Genomic DNA, 22,561 nt, shown 5'->3' on the forward strand with positions numbered 1-22,561 from the left:
CTGAAGTGGGGGCTGTCTTGTGGGGCTGAGCCCTTGACCTCTGGGACCGGCAATAACTCTGGGTAGTTAGCACCAGAATTGAATTGTATCATTAGACACCCAGCTGGCATCGGAGAATTGGTATTAGAAATAACCATACCTTTGGTATCAGAAAACACACAACATCTGCTCTTGGGCCACTGGGGAATAAAACAAACAGGTGATAAGGGACCATGGGAACTGATGAGAGCAGTGAATGTCTCAATGCTGAAATTTCAAGCCATCAGGTTTAAGGAATAAGAAAATAAGACTACAAAACTGCACTCTCTTAAAAATAGACACAGCGAACCACAGACCCAAAAAGCAGAAAACATGGGAGAGGGGAGTTCACACACAGCAAAAGTGGGTCTATTTGCTTCCCGAATCATAATCACCTGAGGAGAAAGATCAAAGCCACGTACAGCCAAGGAGTTAAGAGGCATAAACAACTGAACACAGAACAAATAATTACCTTAAAAATAAAACAGCTACATGGTAAATTCATACACTAATGAGGGATTATTCAAATTTTACTTAAAACCGTTCAGAAGCACATTTATAAAAGAGAAATGCTCAGTGACTGAGCGTGAGTGCAAAGGAGCCAATACTGGAAATGTAGGTCTACACACGTTCTCTTCCCCAAGTTCAGACAAGCCACTCTGTCCCCATGCTTGGATCAGGGAACACGAAGGTGCCAGGGAGGAAGCCCCCTACTCCATGTTCATGCCAACCCCCAGTGCCCACCGCTGCTTTACAAGGCCGTCTCCAGACTAGTTCAGCTTTTCGGGAATTGCTTGGCATCCACCCCCCCAGCTCAGCCGGGAGTCATGACTGGCCTTGGAGCCTCCCTCCCGCCCCCCTCACCCTTCAGTCACTCCCACCGGGTTCTATGGGTTTGCCTCCGAAATGTCCACCCATTTCCAGATGAGACTCTGCCCTCTTCCCTTCTAGTCTGGATTATTGCCAAAGCCAACCAGATCCCTAAACTTCACTGTCCTTGAGTTCCTCTTCCCCTGGGGCTCCTGAACAGTCCACATCTCAAGGCTGACCTTATCTCTCCTCCTGCCTGCTTAAAACTGCAAATCCTTAGCACACAAGCCATTTGTGACCCAGATCTGCTCTTCCTCTTCTACCATATATCCCCCTTCCCAGCTTGCATCCTGCATTCCAGCCTCTGGGAACCACAGGAATTGAGATCACGGACGGGCCATGTCGTATCTCTGGGTCTCCCCTTCGGTTCTTGGCACACGCCGTTCCCTTGGTCCAGAACGCTCCTCCCTCCGCACTTCACACGGCTCGCCCCCTCACCCCCCAGGACACGACTGGAGTATCACCATCTCAGTGAGGCATCCCTGGCCACCCTATATCAAACGATACACCGTGGAACCCTCACCCTCACACAGTCCTTCTGTGCCCTCGTCACCATCTCCAACACCATTTAGTTTATTTCCTTCTCTGGTTTATGGTCTCTCCCCCTGCTAGGATGTAAGCTCAAAAGGGCCAAGGTATTTGCCCAGTACCTGCACTCATGCCTGGTACTTGACAGGCACTCAAATAACAACTGCTGAACCACTGGATCAACACTATTCCCCCTGCTGGGAAAATTATCTCCTGGGCCTAAACCCTATTCCTTATCTATGTGGCAAATTCATCCTTCAAGACTCCCACTGTCCCATCCCCCAGCTCCTCAGGCAGGGCTGAACACCCTCTCCCTGGCACACCCACAGCACCTGATCCACGGGGACCACACTCAGACACCTGTGAGGACAGGGGGCACTACTGATAATTATGCTGATACAACAGGAGTGACGGACTGTCCAGGGCAGGCCTGAACACATGGGCACTCTGATCTCCCACCTTTTTCACGGCAGTTCTCTCTCTTCTCCAGTTATTTGCTCACTGGTCTGTTTCCCACACTAGGCTGTGAATCCTTAGGGATGAATAATGTTTGTATCCCCAACACCTCACACATACTGTAGATGCTGAATAATGTTGATCAAATGAATGAACAATCACTTCTGCTCGAGGGTGTGGATCCCTGAGACAGGCTGGAGCGGGTGGAATGTACACCTAGACAGTGAGGACAGCACAAGCCCCCTTCCTGGGGCTGGTCCTCCAGGGCCTGCTTCCCTTGCATGGATTTCTGTCCCATGACAGCCCCAGTGCCCACTCTTGGCTCCCCAGTCTCCCAAGGATGGGCCCCCTTGGGAGCCTTACTGCACTCGGTTTCTATTACTCCTGGCTTTGCTGATTTCCCCAGACTGGATCAGGACCAGTATTTGCCGGGCCCTGTTTAGACAAACTCCCACACAGTTCCCTTCGACCCACCCATCCGGTCCTACTGCCACACAAGTCCCAGCACCAGACCACAGCAGCGAGTCTTATTTCAACAACAAAGGGGGCACCCCTCCCCTGAACACACCCCCTCTAGACAGCACTCCTCACGTGGGTTCCAAGTGCAGATGAAGTGTTAGGCTAACGCTTTTCAGGGCTGAGGCCTCAGTGCCACTCCTTTGGATGAAATGGATCTCTTCCAGAAGGCTGCAGAATTTCTCAGGGCCTGTGAAAGTCCTGTAACATTCTGGCAGGAAGCAACCTATTTTGTCAAGAATCCATTTTTTCCCCTTAGTATGATACACCAATGAAATAATCATGTATGCTGGTATGAACGTGTGCTCGGCTCTAGGAATTGCCTTTTCAAAATAAACTTTCAAGTCTGAGATGTGCATTTTTCTGAGAAGTGATAAAAATTCTAATTAGGGATCTAGAAATTAGGATTCTGAGACTTCTCAGACATACAAAAACACTTTTCATTAATAAATGTATTCTTCTATCACAATGATTTTCATGGTAAAAACATTATGGTAGTATAGACCCAACCTTCCAACTTTAATTTTAAAAGTTCATAATCTGAAAGAGAAATTAGCTGAGGTCCCTTTCTGCCAAGAGTATATATTCTGAAAGACACTGTTTTGAAAATAACTCCCACAAAGCAACAGACTGAGAATAAAAGTTTGAGAGTTAAAGGCAGGAAGTTCAGTTCATGGAGCTTCATAAAATCTGATTCAGTGCGAAGCCCAGACGTGTCTCTCAGCATGGACCCAGCTTCAGGAAGCTTCAATTTAACACCTATCCTTCACTACCACATTGCATCGCACTGCTAACAGGAATCAATCTCTCTCATCAAGAAGTCTTCTCATCCACATTTGTCCAGAATCCAACAAGTTTGTGCCAAGACAGCAAATACGGTGGCTACCTTCTGCTTATTCTGACCCATGACAGTCGTGCAGAAAGGGAAAGGGGCAATTTGAACTCTTTTTGAGATGGTGGCATTCCACATGTGATGTTCACTTAAGGTATCCCAACTAAAGAGTAAGACGGAGCTCAGATGCCCCCCTGCACACGTTACTCATGTGGATTAGAGACGTACACAGATGCAGAGCCTTCCAGATCACAACCTATGGGCTACTGACTTAAACTACCTGAGAGAACATGACTTAGAGGTGCTTTATAAGAAGACTATTTAAATTCATTTTGTTTTTCACAAAAGCTTCCCTCCCTTTGCTCTACCCTTTTCCCCCCTAACCAGTGGTTTGAACAATCTTGGTTTCTGTATACTTAAGTTTGAGGATTGTCTCCCTCACGAAGACAGGAATTTTATCTGCTTTGTTCAACTGCTGTATGTCAGTGCCTAAAAGAGAGTCTGGCATATGGTAAGCTCTCGATAAACATTTGCTCAGTAAATGAGTAACTTTCCTAAAGCAAAAAGTAGAAAGAATGCTAGATGGGAAAGCATAAAACCCTTTTCTGCAAGTGGTTTTCTGGGAGGGACTGAATCAATAGGAGGCTCCACTATTCCAAAAAGGAAATGAGGGAAATAATACAAAAGTCTCAGTGACATCACATCGACACACACACACACACACACACACACACACACACACACACACACACTCCTTCTCACTTTCCTTGAGAAAGAACTTTAACACCCGGTTGTACAAGCAACCTCTATGAGAGTTCAGAATCTAGCTGTCATAAAAGTTCTCAAAACAAATAAAATTCTACTCACAGAATTTCAACTCCGCTATAGAGGAAAATACTGATAACAAGAAAAGGGACAACACCTGGGGCTTCTGCCCTAAACCCTTATCCTAAGCTCTGGACACCCAACCCCAGCACTGGCACATTTTGAGATATAGTCAGAAATGTTTTTTATAACATGTATCTGGTTCACCCTGAATGGAGTAAAATAACACGATTAACAAGGACTCAAAACACACAAGCTTTCTAGCAATGTCATTCTCTGGGCACTAGTATCTGGTCCTGCAAAATCAACTGTCATAAAATTAGGGGTCAGAGGTTCCCTAGCGACAGGGGGTCACATCTGGACAACTGACAGGAACATATTCCAAATCCTCCCATTAATCACCTGTCCATTTTTAGGTGAGAGTAGCCAGAAATTTTTCAAGGCCTTAAGACATTTTTCTCAGTTTTTAGAATTTGTTGCAAGGCTTTTCATTTACTGAAATGGAAAGACAGCTTGCTTCTAACAGTGCTTTCGTAATGCCTGCGTAATATGGCCACCACACCATGTCTCAATCTGCGAAGGACACATTTTAGCTCACTCCTGGGTCGTGACTACCGGGAAGCATTGGTGGTGGGGCACTTTTCCTTTTAGCAGCATGTTCCCTTCAACAGACACTGCATATAATTAGATGGGAAGTGCTCTGCATCAGGAATAAACCGAACCTGAACACTCAGTGTTGAAGAGCACTATAATACTTTAGTCTACTTTTTTATAAAAATGAAGAAAAATTCTCATTACACTGCATGAAGTTTTGAATAAACGCAGCAAATAGCATGCGAAGAATACTCTGATTTCCTTGAGTTGTCAGAGATGAGATAGTACAAGTAAAATGTAATGAAATATTATTTAAAACCTCTTTTGTTCTCTTGTTATTGAGCTCTTAAGAGAAAAGCACTGAAAGCACCACAGAGATGCACAGGATAAAGTTCCTGGTCTATAGAAGCTTCTATCTCATTAAAGAAGATGACACGGAAACACAATTAACCACAGTAAGAAAGGTGTGCCAGATCACATGAGTGGTTCTGAGAACTCAGAGGCAGGAACAGTCACTGGTGGGTTAGTCTGGAGCTGATCAAGCCTTTAAGACAGAACCTAGGAGACAGGCGGGATGTTAAGAGTAGAGTTGGGGTATGAGGTGGGAGAGGCAGAAAGGAAAAGACATGGAAAGCTGCGACTCAAAAGGAGGTTCCACGAAGGCATGAAGTGGTGTTTGGGCTGGAGAGGAGGACGAAGGCTGGACTGCCAAGAGCCTGAACGGTAAGCCAAGGAACCTGGAGTTCACTCAAATAGTAATGGGGAGCCCAGGAAGGTTTCCGGGAATAGCATGATGTGGTTTTAGGAAGATCCATCTGAGGGTGATACACTCTATCTAGTGCTGCAAGATGAAAAGGCAATCACCCAGGGGAAGGCCAGTGGATTTGGTAACTAAAATATCAGAAGGTGTTTGTCACCGTGCTATTCTGAGTGGAGGGAGAGTAAATAGTTCAGTTATCTCCCTTATCTCTCTCCCCTATCATTCTTTTCCATCCCTGACGTTAGGCAGTTCTCCATGAACGCAGTTACTGAGAGGTCTGAAATGTACTGTACGAAGTCCTCACTGGGATATTTAAGAAAAATTCCTTATGTGCAAAATATTTAAAAATCATGCTGGAAAGACACAGCTTACACAATTAGAAAGGTAAACAGTATCATCTATGCTGCCCAGCAGGGCCCTCATTTCTCTGGGCAAGCCACCCAACGTTATCACGCTCAAGGTGTAGGTCCAAACATACCGGGGACAGGAATCCAGAGAAGGGAATAGAAGAGGTATGACAACAGAAAACCATTTTTGAAAAGGAACATAGATAAGAAGCCACTGTTTATCTTCATTTTATTCATTTATACATTTCTGCTGTCTGAGTCACGTACTTAAGTAGAATGTAAATGTTTTTCAATTGTCTGAAATCTAAAGAAAGATAATTTCTGGACACCTTCAAAAACACATGAGTTATGAGGGAAATATCTGGATGGTTTTGCAGACTAACAGTGAACAACAGGTCAAATGAAATTCCAAATGTAATCTGGGGTTAATTAATCAGCAATTTTCAAGGTACTTGGTTTGAGCAGCTGCTTAAGTTCTTTTTTTTTAAACATCTTTATTGGAGTATAATTGCTTTAAAATGGTGTGTTGGTTTCTGCTTCATAACAAAGTGAATCAGTTATACATATACATATGTTCCCATATCTCTTCCCTCTTGCGTCTCCCTCCCTCCCACCCTCCCTATCCCACCCCTCTAGGTGGTCACAAAGCACCGAGCTGATCTCCCTGTGCTATGCAGCTGCTTCCCACTAGCTATCTACCTTACGTTTGGTAGTGTATATATGTCCATGCCACTCTCTTTGTCACAGCTTACCCTTCCCCCTCCCCATATCCTCAAGTCCATTCTCTAGTAGGTCTGTGTCTTTATTCCCATCTGGGGTACCCCTAGGTTCTTCATGACCTTTTTTTTTTTTCTTAGATTCCATACATATGTGTTAGCATACGGTATCTGTTTTTCTCTTTCCGACTTACTTCACTCTGTATGACAGTCTCTAGGTCCATCCACCTCACTACAAATAACTCAATTTCGTTTCTTTTTATGGCTAATATTCCATTGTATATATGTGCCACATCTTCTTTATCCATTCATCTGATGATGGACACTTAGGTTGCTTCCATCTCCTGGCTATTGTAAATAGAGCTGCAATGAACATTTTGGTACATGACTCTTTTTGAATTATGGTTTCTCAGCGTATATGCCCAGTAGTGGGATTGCTGGGTCATATGGTAGTTCTTTTTGTAGTTTTTTAAGGAACCTCCATACTATTCTCCATAGTGGCTGTATCAATTTACATTCCCACCAACAGTGCAAGAGTGTTCCCTTTTCTCCACACCCTCTCCAGCATTTATTGTTTGTAGATATTTTGATGATGGCCATTCTGATTGGTGTGAGATGATATCTCATTGTAGTTTTTTTTTGTTTTTTGTTTTGTTTTGTTTTGTTTTTTTGCGATACGCGGGCCTCTCACTGCTGTGGCCTCTCCCTTCGCGGAGCACAGGCTCTGGATGCGCAGGCTCAGCAGCCATGGCTCACGGGCCCAGCCGCTCCACGGCATGTGGGATCTTCCCGGACCGGGGCACGAACCCATGTCCCCTGCATCAGCAGGCGGACTCTCAACCACTGCGCCACCAGGGAAGCCCTCATTGTAGTTTTGATTTGCATTTCTCTAATGATTAGTGATGCTGAGATCCTTTCATGTGTTTGTTGGCAGTCTGTATATCTTCTTTGGAGAAATGTCTATTTAGGTCTTCTGCCCATTTTTGGATTGGGTTGTTTGTTTTTTTGTTATTGAGCTGCATGAGCTGCTTGTAAATTTTGGAGATTAATCCTTTGTCAGTTGCTTTAAAGTTCTTTTTTATTCAAATTGGAAACAAATTCTTGAAGAGTTATGATTAGAATGCCTCAAAAGCTTGAAATCATCTTATCCTATTATATCACAAAGATCCTATGAGAGAAGGTCAGGTTGGGTTTTAGTAGGGAACCTAGCTAGCACTGACCCTGTTTCAGATGCTGTCAAAGATGGACACTCACAAAGAATAATGCAGGAAAATGCATTAAAGGAAGTGGAAATGTCCCACCGTGGAGGACAAAGTGGTAAGGAAGAGCCTGTTAAAATGTCGGAAATGTGTCCCACATATCTCATTATTACATTAATTATTATATTTATCACTGTTAATAGCAACAGCTGTCCATAATGACAGATTCCCTGCTAAGCACTTTACTTATATCAGATAATTATATTTTCTAAATATCTACTAGATAGTTATCCCTCACAAAAATCCTATGAGTTAATAATTATTTTCCCATTGTACACAACAAATTACTTAATTTATGAGTTGAAGTTTTTTCAAGTAATATGCTCAAGATGACATGGTTTGTAACTGGAAAATCTGGGACTCAAACCAAGTCCTGTTCAATATATTTTGAACACTTACTTTCAGGTGCTAAGAATATTATGGTGAGCAAAAGCTGGCATGGCAGGTGAAGCTGACATGAATCAAATAATCCCATGAAGAAATGTTTAACTGTAACTGTGACAAGAGCAATAGATCTGACCTTGGCAAGGAGGGGGTGAGGGATGGACACTTCTTCCTTGAGGTCTAATGCAATCTAAGATCTAAAGGAAGAACAGGAGTTGCCTTGGGGAAAAGGGAGGGAAAAGCATTCCAGGCAGAAGGCACAGAATGTGCAAAGATGACGTGGTGGGAAGGAGTGTGCTGAGGACTGAAAGAACAAAGTGAGGTGGGGAGGGAGCTGTGATATGAATCTAGGGAATTCAGATTTATTAGATGAGACTGTACCTTTCACCCCATGCACAATGTTTTATAGATCATGGTAAAAAGATTCTGTCTTTATCTTAAGCGCACTGGGAATTTATTTTATTGCTGGTGTGGTGTTTTTCCCTTGCAGGGTAAGGGGTGAACTTGGGTAGGAGTGCTATGCAGCCTCTTATAGGAATCTTTCAGAAACAGGGATAAAAGTGGATATTCCACAGCATGAATTTCTATATTCTAGGATGGACATCTATTATATATCTAAACAACCCCAAAGTGGAGATTTAAGCTGAAAATGGAAGAATGGCATGTGGTCTCTGGAAGCAAACTGAGGCACAGCTAAGTTATCCTGGAGGGTCCAGGATGCAGGAACACAGGCAACCCAAAGGTAGCAGAATACAACTGCACAGTAAGAGGCCACAAGAAGAAAACGGTGGAACCCATTTCCAGCTGAGAGGCACAGCAGATGACTGTTTTCACACCTCTGCTCCCGACCCACGAGCTTTGATAAATGACTTATTTCTCTGAGACAACTTCCCCATTTGTAATGGTACCTTCCTCACAGGATTATTTTGAGAATGATGTGAGTTATAATACATGGAAAGTATGTAGAGAAGTACCTGCACATAGTAAGTATTCAATAAATACAAGCCATTACTGTTACTGTTATCATTAATGCTATTATTGTAAAAGATCATAATTTGCGGTAAGCAGTTAAGGAAGGGAAAACATTTGTAAATATATCTCTGAGACAACATGTTCTCAAACTTGCACATACATATGAATCACCTGGAATGCTTGTGACAAATGTAGATTCCTGGCTTGTTAGAGGTAAGGCCTAGGAAACTAGGTTTTTCCTGAGCTCCTGGGGAACTCTGACATAGCTGATCTAAGCATTTGAGAGGCATGGCTTCAAGGCCTAGAATTTAAAATAAATATTAAGGCATCAAATAAGGTATTTCATTGCAGGGACTTTAACTATAGGGATAACTTTATCAAACAAATTTCAGATTTTTTTTTGAATTTTATTTTTTTATACAGCAGGTTCTTATTAGTTATCCATTTTATACATATTAGTGTACATATGTCAATCCCAATAGATTTTATTTTTGTTAAGGCAAAATGAAACAAGTTCACTTGCAAAACATACTTCTAGGAGAAAACTGAATAATCAGAATCTGCTTGATTGGTAAAATACTGTGTTTAGTTTTTAATAACCATTTTTACAAATTATTTAAATCTTTAGTTCCAAACAGTCCAAAAATGTCACTGTATGCTCCACTATCAAAAGAAACTAAAATAAACATCTGGACAGTGGTATGTATATTCTTTAATTATTACATTTATTTTCTAGCAAAAATAATAGAGCCCATCTTCAATCATACGAGAAAATTCTTCTCTGCTAGGACACAACTAAAACTCTGCAGATTCTTTCACTTTAGTTCAGGGTTTCTCAACCTCAGTACTGTGTAATTATTGTAGGTTATTATTTACAGAAATTATTTACAATAACAAGTGAACTCAGAAAAATCAAACAAGTGACTAACTTCAGGGAGGGTGAAATCATTGGCTTAATGTACACATCTGGTGAACAATGTCCATGAATATTATAAACTGAAGGGATTACTTATTCCTTTTCCTCAGAAACTATTACACAACCCAACACTTGGGATCTTTCTTGACCCAAAAAGAGCATGAAAATGCTGCTTGGGCTCTTTATAATAACAAACAATGACCATTCCTGTTTTATTTGAAAAAATAATTAGCAGCAGCTGCTACTTACACAGAATTTTTAACAGAAGATACTTTACATACTGAACCCAAATATTTCAGAACTTAAAGAGCCTGAGGCCAAATGAAATATTCTGCCTTTTTTTTTTTTTTAGTTTAAAATAAGGCATAACAATTAACTTCCACATTCCTTCATCTAATTTTTAAAAATGACTAAAACATTTTCCTGAGACTCAAAGGAAACAGCTGGACACATCTGTCAACTAGACAGCTCTGGAGTGAAAGAGAAACTTAATGCTTTAATACCATACTTACATGTGTGGGCTCAGTTCATAAAAATTTCTGTTCCTGTAATCTTCCACTTTCTCTGGTGAATAAATGGGCAATGACCGGTATGGGTTAACAGATATAACCACACTTCCAATGTATGTCTGCAAAAGAAAGAATAAAATATACCCATTTTAACATCTTAAGCCTTAATGTTGCATGGTTTCATCCTTTTAAAAACACTAGTTCTACGGCCTGACCACTCATTTTATACTTTTCAAGAATATTTCTAAAGACAGATGGTCAATAATGTTTATTCATTTTGCTGATAAATGGAGAGCATAGATTTATACATTGAAAATATCTTTCAAAATAAATCTCTAGATTAATTCATGACCCTGGATAAGAGTCCTCCAAAGCCCTGTCATACTTGCCAAAAATTTTGTCACCAACCACGGCTAATTGTGAGCAAGAGCTATGCCTTCCCCGATTCCGAGTAGAACTGGTGTTTCCCTCTCTCATCTTTATCCTCCTATTTCAGTCTACAGTAACCCAGCCTTCCCCTCCTCCCTACCCATACCCATACCTATCCAATGGGGCCTTGACTTTGGCACTGTCCTTACACAGCCTGTCCATCTCTACAATGGGCTCCGACCACATACAATTCAATATTAGAGTCACAGTTATCCCTTGGGTATTCAAAGAAAATCATTTCATGTTATATCTAGTGGACTTTAATCTCAGAATTTAAATGTACTTGCTGAAAGACAGTACATTTCATGTTGAATTTAAATTTAATGTAGAATTTAAATGTACTCTCAGAGGGATTAATGCTCCTATTTTAACAGGCAGTAACACTCTCACACTGCAAACCAGAACACTAGTTATCTTGCTTTCCATTTCGATCTTAAATTCCTGGCAGCAAGAGCAGTGTTGGTTTAGGTCATTTTGTACAAAGACTAGCGCAATGCCACAAGCAAAAGTCACTTAACTGTAACTCATCTTAGCTCCATTTTTCCTTTCAGTTTCAACATTATAAAGATGGCTGGGGGGGTGGTGGAAGGGGGATGCTAACAAACATATGTCAGTGATAAAAAGCTCTTTTAATAAAAAGGTGAAAAAAAGAAAGGAAAGAAGAAAGAAAAAAGTCACTTCCAACTTCCCCGCCTTTCCAGGGCCATGCAACAAAAGATGACATTTTTAGAGCAACAAGTTTTTCCAGTATTGTCACCACTGGATTCAAGCAGATTGTCAGATCAAACAGTATAGAAAAGAGAACAGCAGAAATGTTCTGATTTTTTTTTTCAAAACATGGGTCACAATTATTTTAATTATAAGATTTTTCCCCCAACCTGGAAAAGTGAACAGGTCATTTTTATACCTATTTTCATCCTATAAGAATACAATCTTAGCAAGAGTACATAAGACTGCTGCTGTAAAGAAAAACTCTCAGCTCCCATGCAATTAGGGTTATCTATTTCTGACACCCTAGCACTAAGGACCCAACTAATCTGGCCTGACAAGCAACGAGTCCAAATGTCTTAACTTATTCCATTTAGATAAGACTCTTCCAGAAAGGTTTCTTCACAGTCCAACCCACCTGGGCAAGTAGATGGGAGATGCTAGAGACTGAATAACTGTCTGAACAGCTTATAACTAATAGACTAGAATTACTTAGATTGGTAGATATGAGAATACAATAATTGATTTATTCCTTTAATATCTGTTGATTGAAAGATCAGCCTTCTTTAGTAGAAAAGTACATGAATCTCCCTTTTTAAGGTAGTTTCTTGAATACAATAATTAAAATACATATTTGCTGTTAGCAGAGAAACCAGTTACCAAGTTGCTCTTTAAAACCAAATTTCACGGGCGGCTAAATTCTTGATGAAAATCTGCCTGTGTGGCATTCTTGCATGGAGAACAAACTCAGCTGCCTCAAACCCAAAATCAAAAGCCACACTACTAAGTTTTAAATTTCTCTTTGTTACTTGTGACTTTCATACATACTGAATTGTGTGTGCTTTTCCCCCCAGCTGTTTTATTATCACCTAGAACAGGGCTGGCCCATGAATAATGTCCCATAAATATTTAACTGAATGACTAACATGCACAGAATCCATTCATCACTAAGAACATGGATGGTACAAACCACTTTCACACAACTATTCTTCTGTTGAAATATAATACCGAGTACACTGCCATACAGTGCCTAATATTTTACTAAACCTATATGCCACGTGTAACCACCGAACAAACCCTTCAACTATATCCTTCCCGCCTCGGGTTCCTTGTCCGACTGTGGTAGACTGTTTGCAAAGATGGCTGGAACAATTCCTATCACCCCTTTATGCAAAACCTTCGAAATGTGACTCTGCCACTCCTTCTATCAAGAGACAGAGTTTATCCTCCACCCCGTCAATCTGGACTTGTCTATGTGACAGATTTGACCAAAGGGACATTATAAGATGAGATACAAGCAGAGGCTTGAGCATTTGTGTATTAGGATGCTGCCCCTCCCCCACCCTTATGACTGACACTAGAAGCCATGATGCAAATGAACTTGAGCTAGACTGTTGGAGAGGTCACACAGAAAGACAAGGGCCTGAACTACACAGCCTGACAACCATCAGACACATGAGTGAGGCCATTCTAAACCATCCAGTCCCTGTTAGGCCACCAAATGCCTAAAGCCACATTCACGATCCCAGGTGAGACCAGCAGAAGTTATACCAAGCTGAACTCAGCCTATATTGCTATCCCAGAGAACTGTGTGCAAACAGATGGTCGCTGTTTTATGCAATTAACTGGGGGTGGGGGTTACACAGCGACAATTACCTTACCGATACACCAACACGGCTCAATGAGTAAGAAAAAGGACCAAGCAGGACAAGCTTTATCAATCTGAATAAGCAAACAGTAAAGGAAACTGTGCTCTCCCTCTCCATTCCACTTCATATGTTTCAGATATGCATCCTCTAATCTTGAACTTCTAGTAGGTTTGTCCCGTACTGTGTGATACATGCCCTTGCTGTTTATGGGTTTCTTCCTTGAAGGTTCCATGTGCATTAGTCAAAGATTTAAATAGTCCCACATCTGCCAACAGAATAACTCAAATGTTCATAGTCACAAGCCTCCTTTCTCTGAGACACAAAAGATACTCCTGGGGCTTCCCTGGTGGCGCAGCGGTTGAGAATCTGCCTGCCAATGCAGGGGACACGGGTTCAAGCCCTGGTCTGGGAGGATCCCACATGCCGCGGAGCAACTAGGCCCGTGAGCCACAACTACTGAGCCTGCGCGTCTGGAGGCTGTGCTCCGCAACAAGAGAGGCCTCGACAGTGAGAGGCCCGCGCATTGTGATGAAGAGTGGCCCCCGCTTGCCGCAACTAGAGAAAGCCCTCGCACAGAAACGAAGACCCAACACAGCAAAAATAAATAAATTAATTAATAAACTCCTACCCCCAACATCTTCTTTAAGAAAAAGATACTCCTGGAAGCAGCTGATAGGCTGGGTGGAGTTTACAATCCTATTCCAGTTTTAGGCAGCTATCTACTCTACATTCAAGTAACTGCAATAACAAATTAAACCTCCTTTCCAAGGAGCAGAACAATAGTGACCAGACAGTTCATTTTTACATCAATTAACATTTGGGCTTATAAATGATATACATCTGTCCCTCAGTATCCCTGGGGGATTGGTTCCAAGACCACCTGCAGAGACTGACCAAAGTCCAAGGATGTTCAAACAAGGATGCCTTCTATAAAACAGCATAGTATTTGCATGTAATCTACACACATCCTCCCTCCCGTGTACTTTAAATCATCTCTAGACTACTTATAATACCTTATACAATGTAAATGCTATGTAAATAATTGTTGGCTCATGGCAAATTCAAGTTTTGCTTTTTGGAACTCTCTGGAATATTTCCCATGAATATTTTTGATTTGTGGTTGATTGGACCTGTGGGTGAGGAACCCACAGACCAAGGGCTGACCGTACTTCATTATTTTTTTAACAAGAAACTGTATACAATTTAAAGTCAGTATTTTCTTATTGCATTATGCTCTAAAAAAGATCCTAAACTAAATCATTAAGTAACCACTGGAATAAAGAAGTTGGAGGTAAGACACAGTTTCTTAAACTTAAGTATGTGCATAAGAGAGCTGGGCATTACATGTCCTTTTTATTCTGAATATGCCAAGGAGAAAAAAACCCAAAAAACAAAAGAAAGAAAAGCACTGTAAACTTTTACAAAAGGGAGCAGCAAAGAGGATCCGCCTCTTGTCCTCTAGAATTCCACTCACTCACTCAACTGGAAATAAGAGGTAGGTATGTACTGGGTCCAGCACCAATGAGCTACTGCGGACTCCGACGGTGCCAGTGAGAGAGCCCACAAAAGGCCTCCAGCAGCTTAGCTCATTCCCACCAGACCACTTCTGGGCTGCGCTCACATTCCACCTGGTCCCTATGTCCCAAATGGCTCACAGAGCAACTCCTACTGGAATCCGGAGCCTGCTCTTCTAGTAGGCTGATTACACCAAAAAGGACTCCTTTCTCATAACGGCAAAAACTACTTAGCAATTAGGTTCTATCTACCTTCTCCAACTGAGACAAGTGTGGCTCTCATGACCCTCAATGGATGGATGGATGGATGAGCTCAATCAATGTACTTACTTCCTCAGTGGAAGCAACCTCCTAGCCATCCCGGCCAACCTAGTTCACAACCTCCATGCTCCGGGCCCCCAGCACCCCAAGTCCTGAAGCGTGCACACCACCCTGACAACAGAAGGCCACCTCCACTCTCACCACCCTGCGGAACCAGCCTCTGACATCTAGGAGGGGAAAGGGAAGGGGAGGGGAGGGGAGGGGAAGGGAGGGGAAGGGAGGGGAGGGGACAAGACAAGAAGAAGAGAAAAGGAAAAGGGAAGAGGGAAAGGAAAGCTCTACCTTTCTACAAATGGCATATTCAATTAACAAGTTTATCTTTCACTTCTCAAGGGCAGACATTAAACCAAGAATGTACAAACACTCCTAAGTCAAAACAATCCCTGTCTTCGTATTTCAGATATCTCTAGAATCCCAGAACAGATGCCTTGTGAATAACCAAATGATACTCGAGTGCTCCTACTGTGATTACAGTGAAAACAGAAGTCTTTTCTGGAGGTGGTCATCCAGCAACCGCCACTCTCCAGACCACAATCCAGAAGCCAGAGGAAAGGTCCCTGACAGATATATAACCCAAGGATCACGCATTTCATTCTATAAGAAAGTTCTTCCAGAACCCCATCCTCAGAGATTCTATTTCAATGGTCGGGAGAAGGGCCAGGCATCTGCATCTCGTACAGCCTCCCCGGAAAAAGAAACGTGTAACCAGAGTTAAAAACCACTGCTTGGGGGCTTCCCTGGTGGTGCAGTGGTTGAGAGTCCGCCTGCCGATGCGGGGGACGCGGGTTCGTGCCCCGGTCCGGGAGGATCCCGCGTGCCGTGGAGTGGCTGGGCCCGTGAGCCATGGCCGCTGAGCCTGCGCGTCCGCAACAGGAGAGGCCACAACAGTGAGAGGCCCGCGTAACACACACACACACACAAAAAAAACCACTGCTTGTAGCCTTCACCCTCAGGGCTCACAGGACCAGGTGTTACTTTCAAATGCAGCAACCATGCTAGTGTCGCTGTTGGTCTATCTGCTATTTTACCTTCCCCTTTAAATTGTCCTATGTAATTAATTCTGTCAACATTTCAAGAACAAAAGAAAATTCTTCTGGCTACCCTTTCATTTCAGCCACATTTATAATAAACTTGGCATATGGCATCTCAGCACACTACAGAGAAACAGCGGCAACATCTGTAAATTGGGGCCTTCTCATGGCAGTATGTTTCAAATGTTTGACTATGACTCACTGTAAAAAATAAAATTTGCATCACAACCAAGTATGTGTGTTTGAGTGTATATTTACATACACATATGTGCAAACATATGTATGAAATAAGTTTCACAAAATCATAAATATCCTTATCATATGCAATGTACTGATATACTTTGTTCAATTCTATTCATTACAAAATGTTTTAAAACTGCTGGTCCTAACCCACTAAATGGTTTTCATCACTCAATGGCTGAAGCTTGCAGTTTAAAAACTACTGCCACAGAGCACTTCTTAATATTTTTCTAGTTGTTGATGGCTTTGAGAGGCCAATGAAAGCTATGAACCTTCTTCCCCCAAAAAACACACATATAATATGCACATAAAAGTTTGCATACAGTTGATATACCAGGTTAAAAGCTCCCACCCTAAGCAAAGAAACAACGGCCACTAATGGAAAAAGAGACAGAAAAAGGATAAAAAAGAGAGACCGAGAAGGAAAGAAAGGAGTAAGGAGTGATCAAAATAATTCTAAAAGTATAAAAATGAAGAGTTGTTCAGAATAAGAACCAACAGCTCAGCTCAGTGGGCCCTGAGTGCCTTATTACAGCACTGAGTCGGAACACAGCCTAACAATCAAGGGCCAAAACGAGACAGACAGTATTCTGTTTTCGACGACAAGGACGTATGCAATAAATACATTTTGGAAAGATATCCAACCAAAAACACTTGCTTCAAGTTAAATAGTGAAGCACAGTTTTAATATTTTGTGCATCTCCATTATGCAGTACTGTACACACATTCCTCCACAAGGCCAGGTAAAGGAAACGTCAGTACACAACAGAAAAGTCACAAGACTTTCACATCTTTCATATCATAGTTCTTCCCAGGGCAACATTAAGATCTTAAGAAGCCCTAACCCTGAAAGTTTATATTTCAACGAAATTGAAAATAAAATTATAACTAAACCATAAAATACACATAAGGAAATCCTATAATGACTTCTTTTCACCATGATGAGGCTTCTCTCCAAATATCAAATTCTTCCAAAATATTTGTAAAGCCCCTGCTCTGTTGAGACTCTAACTAGGCATCCCATCTGCCTATCTACCAGCTTCTTATTTTCCTCAGAATGACTTTTGGCGACTTGTTTACAAATCGTCACTGCAGTTTCTTAAAAACTCATCCCCAGAGTTATTGAAGTTCTGATATACAATATACACTGAAGCACCTTTTTACTAAACTCTTCCTAAATCCCCATGAGGTAGAAATGAAGTCTCCATTTCAATGTCCATAACAATGGAGCACAAAGAAGTTAAGTGGTATGACCACATTATCTAACAAAAGTGGAATCAGGACCAGGAGCCAAGAATCTGTTCTCTTTTCATTAGAGCACACAAGCCATGCTGTCAGGCCTGGAAAGCTTTGGCAAAAAGTGGCCAAGAACACCTCATCACAGCAACTTGTGTTGTACAACGCCTTACCCGGGCGTCTTCGCCTTTGTATAATAGAGAGCTACTCTGTTGGGCAGAAGCCTCCCTTTTGACTATCTGCAGAATGCTGAAATCCTTACACCACCAGGAATAAACAAAAAAGAAAGGGGGAGAAAAGATCTTCTAGCTACAGGGAAATTTTTTTATCTCAACAGAAAAGAATTTTTTTTTCAATGTTTATCCCAGCACATCAAGTTGTGCCTACCTCTTGAAGAAATGCAAGACGTTGTGTCACAATCATCCTTTAACTTCAGAGAAATGAATCAGGAAGGTAGCAATGCAACAGGTAATGTTTATTTAAATACCTCACTTCACGCTAAGTATTTAGTCTAAAATGTCATCAAAAAATATTCAAGAATGTGTTGGAGTTCTCCAAGTCCCAGTCTCCAAGCCATGTTTCTTTCACCTCTAAAGTAATAATAGTTCAAATCCAGGATGGATCAGGACTCAGGTAAAAATAACCCTTCGCGTGGCTGCACAACCGCATTGATTTCCTTGACTGAATTTAGGCTACAACCATTTTAACAAGCAAGCAACAAATTTATCAAGAGCCTTCTTTAAGCAAAACATCATCTTAGGCATGGTGAAAATACAGGACACTCCTGTGGTCTGTGCCCCTGGGAGATTATAATAGAGCTTAGGAGGTGAGACTTTTATATCATAAAACATAAAATTTAAGGGTTAACAGCCATAGGCACAAAAAACAGATGCAACAGGATTTAAGTGATTCCTAGCTAAATGAGTGCATTAGTCTTTCTTTTCATACTGCCTAAAGGAGTGCTTTGGGTTTAAACGAAGCAAAGGTCACTGTCAACTGCAGAGCTCCAAGAATGCTCTGGAGAAGTCACAGGATTTGGGTAGGTCTAAAAGGATGGGCAAGATTTGGATAAAGTAACATTCCACCGAAGAGCAGCATATGAGATTCTGGTTTTTAGGTCATAGTTGAACCCTGCCCTTTTTAAAAATTTTTCGCTAGGATAGTTGTATTCTTCAAAATGTATTTTTTTTAAGTATGAATTGCTAGAGACTCAAAGCAGATATCTGTACACCCAGGTTCAACTGTAGCACTGTTCACAACTGCCAAAAGGTAGAAGTAACCCAAGCGCCCACTGACGGATGAATGGGTAAACAAAGTATGGTGTACAGATACAATGGAATATTATTCAGCCTTAAAAAAAAAAGGAAATTCTACACAGGCTATAACATGGATTAAAACATGGATAGCAGCCTAAAGGCCCACCCAACCACATTTCAGACACAGGGGATAAAACAGCTTGCCTCAAGCAAAGACCTCCTGTGAGTAATAGCTTAGAAAGTAAGACTGGAATCAAATTTCAGACAGCCTCAAATGTCAGAGTGAGCAGTCTGGGCTTCAGTCTGAGAGCAGTTTTGAAGTAAAAGTCAGTGTGTGGGGTAAGGGGGGTTAGATGATGAAACTGACTGAACTTGAACCCAAGTCACCCCGACTTCAGTGTTTTTGAGCTCTTTGCTCAGATTCTATGTCATACAGTAGGACAAGGCTTCAAATGTATTTGAAATATTGTGTAAACCTTAGCTCCAAGTTATCTAGCAAAGTTTTTCAGTTTTGTGTGAACCTGGGCACATGACTGAACCTCTCCAAATCCCAGTTTCATCATCTGGACAAGGAGGACGATACTGGTTCCTCCTGTCTAATCTGAGGATTAAGTGAGATTGTGCGTTAAAGCATGAACCACCTGACACATACAGCAAGCATCTCATAAATGTTACCTACTGTGAGTTTGGCTCTGCTGGAATTTTTGGCCACAGTAAATAGCCAAATCAGGACTCAAAAGCCTACAATACACGTTAGTATCTCAGCTAAATGCATGGAGGAGTCCTATGATGCTGAAGTCTTACCAAATGCTCTCTGTATACAGGGAATGGATGAGTTATCAGAGGGGCACACGAGGTACGTATGGTCTTAATGAAGCCAGTAGGAAAAGCCTGGGATACTGAGAAAACGGCTCTACAAGACAAGCTGGTGTAATCTTCAGAAATGACAACATGCTATTCACTTCACACAGAGGAATTCACCCTCTTCTTGGGTCTCGGGTCCTGGGAATCTGATCACAAGACATCAAGACATTATGGGTCGCAGCATTTTAAATTTAGCCATCTGTAAGATTTCCCAAATTTCCCTGAAGAGGGCTTTTGTCTTAATTGTTTTTTTTTTTAAAGACACAGTTTGGTCTACCATACGCTCTGGTTGGTTTTTCAGACACAGTTCAAAATCGTGAAAAACTGCCTAAGTGAAAAATTACAAACATAAGGTCAATCACTGATGTAGGCTTCTATCTGGGTCTTAAATCTGAAACAGTGGAATTCAGACATACACCTCACACCCCCATCTAAGAACAGATCTGTGATACATATAACCAATAATGACAGCCTAATTTTCACAGAGGAAGAAACTAAAGGCATTAGAAGGTTTTAAAGACTTGCTCAAGGTCTCACAAGTAGTAGCAGGAGCAGTTTAACGCCAAAGCTCTACACCAAGGTCTGTGATGCAAGAATAGAGAAGTATGATTTGTCAAGCTCTGTCAGCTGCTGGGCACAGAGATGCCCTCAAGTTACATCAAGTACTGAAGGTTTTACTGTGATAATCACATACCCAGGAACCCCCGAGGAACCCATTACCGAGCTACAAGAAAAGCTGGGACCCAAAAGTGAGTATGGATGGCTGTGAGGCCACATTATGGAACAAAGCAACACAAGTTTGTGAAGACCTCCTTTCCAGTCCCACTAGCAACGTGCTCATCCCCTTCTCACATTTCTGCTTCCTCTGGGCCTGCTACTGACTGGTCTTCTCACTTTCTACTCCAAGGCTGGCCTGTTGCAAAGACTCTTATTCACAGTCTCTGCCTACACACGGCCCATCATGGCCTCACCACATCATGACTCCTGGCGTCTGCTTCTGTTGATATTTTATTTTTTTCAGTATTTCTCAACTCAAAGTTTGAGGAGAGATTCAAGCCCTATTCATCTTTTTATCTATGCTGTGCTAAATCACTGGCCTTAGATCAGGCAAGCCTGTCAGGCATGGTCCCTGTCAGTGTAGTCTGAGACATGCCTTAACTACCATCATATTATAATCCTTTGCTCCTGTGCTGACAGTCATTTCAGACTATGAATTAAAGAACTATATATGAGCTCTATGCCACGCCGAAATACCGGCTAAAAATATCACTTCGGGCAGCCTTTATTTCAGAGCAGGATAACACAATACTACCTTATCTTCGTTGCTCTGTAAGGAACAAGTATTTTCCAAATATGTATCATTCTCTAGACCTAATAAGAGTCTCTTAACTAAAGGTACTGAGTGGTCCTGTGTTTCAGGTATGCTACCAGCTACAAGTCTTGAAAATAATATTATGTGGCTAATTGAAAGTAGTAATCCAACAAAAGTGAAATCTGTGTAATGAACACCAAAGTAGGAGGGGGTAGGGAAAGGGGAGGGAGGAGAGGCAACGACAGAGTCAGGGAAGGGGAGAGAGAGAAAATTCTGATTATAAGAAAAGCTCAGGGTCTGAAATCTTGAAGAAAAGTCATGCTGGGTTTCCAAGTTTTTCAGATGGTCATGTGGTCAGGTACTCCATTCCAACTATATGTCAAGCACCGGGCTAAAATGCCCCTTAGGGGCTTCCCTGGTGGCGCAGTGGTTGAGAGTCCGCCTGCCGATGCAGGGGACACGGGTTCGTGCCCCGGTCCGGGAGGATCCCACGTGCCGCGGAGCGGCTAGGCCCGTGAGCCATGGTCGCTGAGCCTGTGCGTCCGGAGCCTGTGCTCCGCAACGGGAGAGACCACGACAGTGAGAGGCCCGCGCTTACCGCAAAATAAATAAATAAATAAATAAAATAAAATGCCCCTTAATCTCCAAAACAACTCAACAAGATAAGCATCATGATACCTCTTTTACAGATGAGAGAACTGACCGTCAATTACTTCAATGGTCACAGTGGTTGTGAGTGACCAAGACACAACCTTGGCCTGTCTGCCAAAGGCCCATGCCTTGCCCAATATGCCACAACACAGTTGGATGCACAAAACAGCCTCTCTTTAGAAATTAGGATTATCATTAATACTTATCTGTACTATAGATCTAAGAGCAGAAAGAGATGTGTGTGCAGAGGGGAGGGGTGAATCAGCCGCATGAATTAGCCACATGGCTCTTGTGGTGAATTGCTTCTTCCTCCTCTACTCTGTGCTCTTCTTTTTTTTTTTTCTGGCTGTGCCCTGCGGCATGCAGGCTTTTAGTTCCCCGACCACGGATCAAATCTGTGCCCCCTGCAGTGGAAGCACGGAGTCTTAACCACTGGACCACCAGGGAGGAAGTCCCTCTACTGTGTGCTCTTAAAGGTAAAGGACCCTGTGCAGTTATCAATCACCTGCCATCCAGTGAACAGGATGAAAACCCATCTCCTCCCAAGATCGTCTCGCACCTTCCAGAGAGGAACACACCATCCTAACGGTTGCTATCACTTTTCTTTGACTAGAGAGCACCTACGACTTTAGAACTGAATGCACTTATTCCCTGTCACACTAGTTCACGTCACTGTACTGCTGAATGCTAACTCAACACGTGGCAGGAATACGGATTATCTCTTCAATTATTTGTCTGGGTTGTTGAGGCTGCCTTGCTCCAAAACCTATACACTCAGTATCATACTCAGTTATGTTGAACAGCACTTTGTAGGCTGAGAATGCTTCCCTATTAGTGGTATCACTGAT

At 42.1% G+C, this 22,561-nt stretch overlaps 1 protein-coding gene across 3 annotated transcripts in view; it reads right to left on the bottom strand.

Moving 5' to 3' along the window:
* MYO1B (myosin IB) overlaps positions 1–22,561 on the bottom strand; it is a 182,526-nt gene that overhangs the window by 120,791 nt on the left and 39,174 nt on the right. For all 3 annotated transcript variants that reach the window (XM_067741166.1, XM_067741168.1, XM_067741167.1), the window contains exon 3: positions 10,506–10,621. In XM_067741166.1, coding sequence (XP_067597267.1) covers positions 10,506–10,621 — 116 coding nt within the window. The remainder of the gene's footprint in view (positions 1–10,505; positions 10,622–22,561) is intronic.

This window comes from Pseudorca crassidens, chromosome 6 (assembly GCF_039906515.1).
Source record: "Pseudorca crassidens isolate mPseCra1 chromosome 6, mPseCra1.hap1, whole genome shotgun sequence".
Lineage (NCBI taxonomy): Eukaryota > Metazoa > Chordata > Mammalia > Artiodactyla > Delphinidae > Pseudorca > Pseudorca crassidens.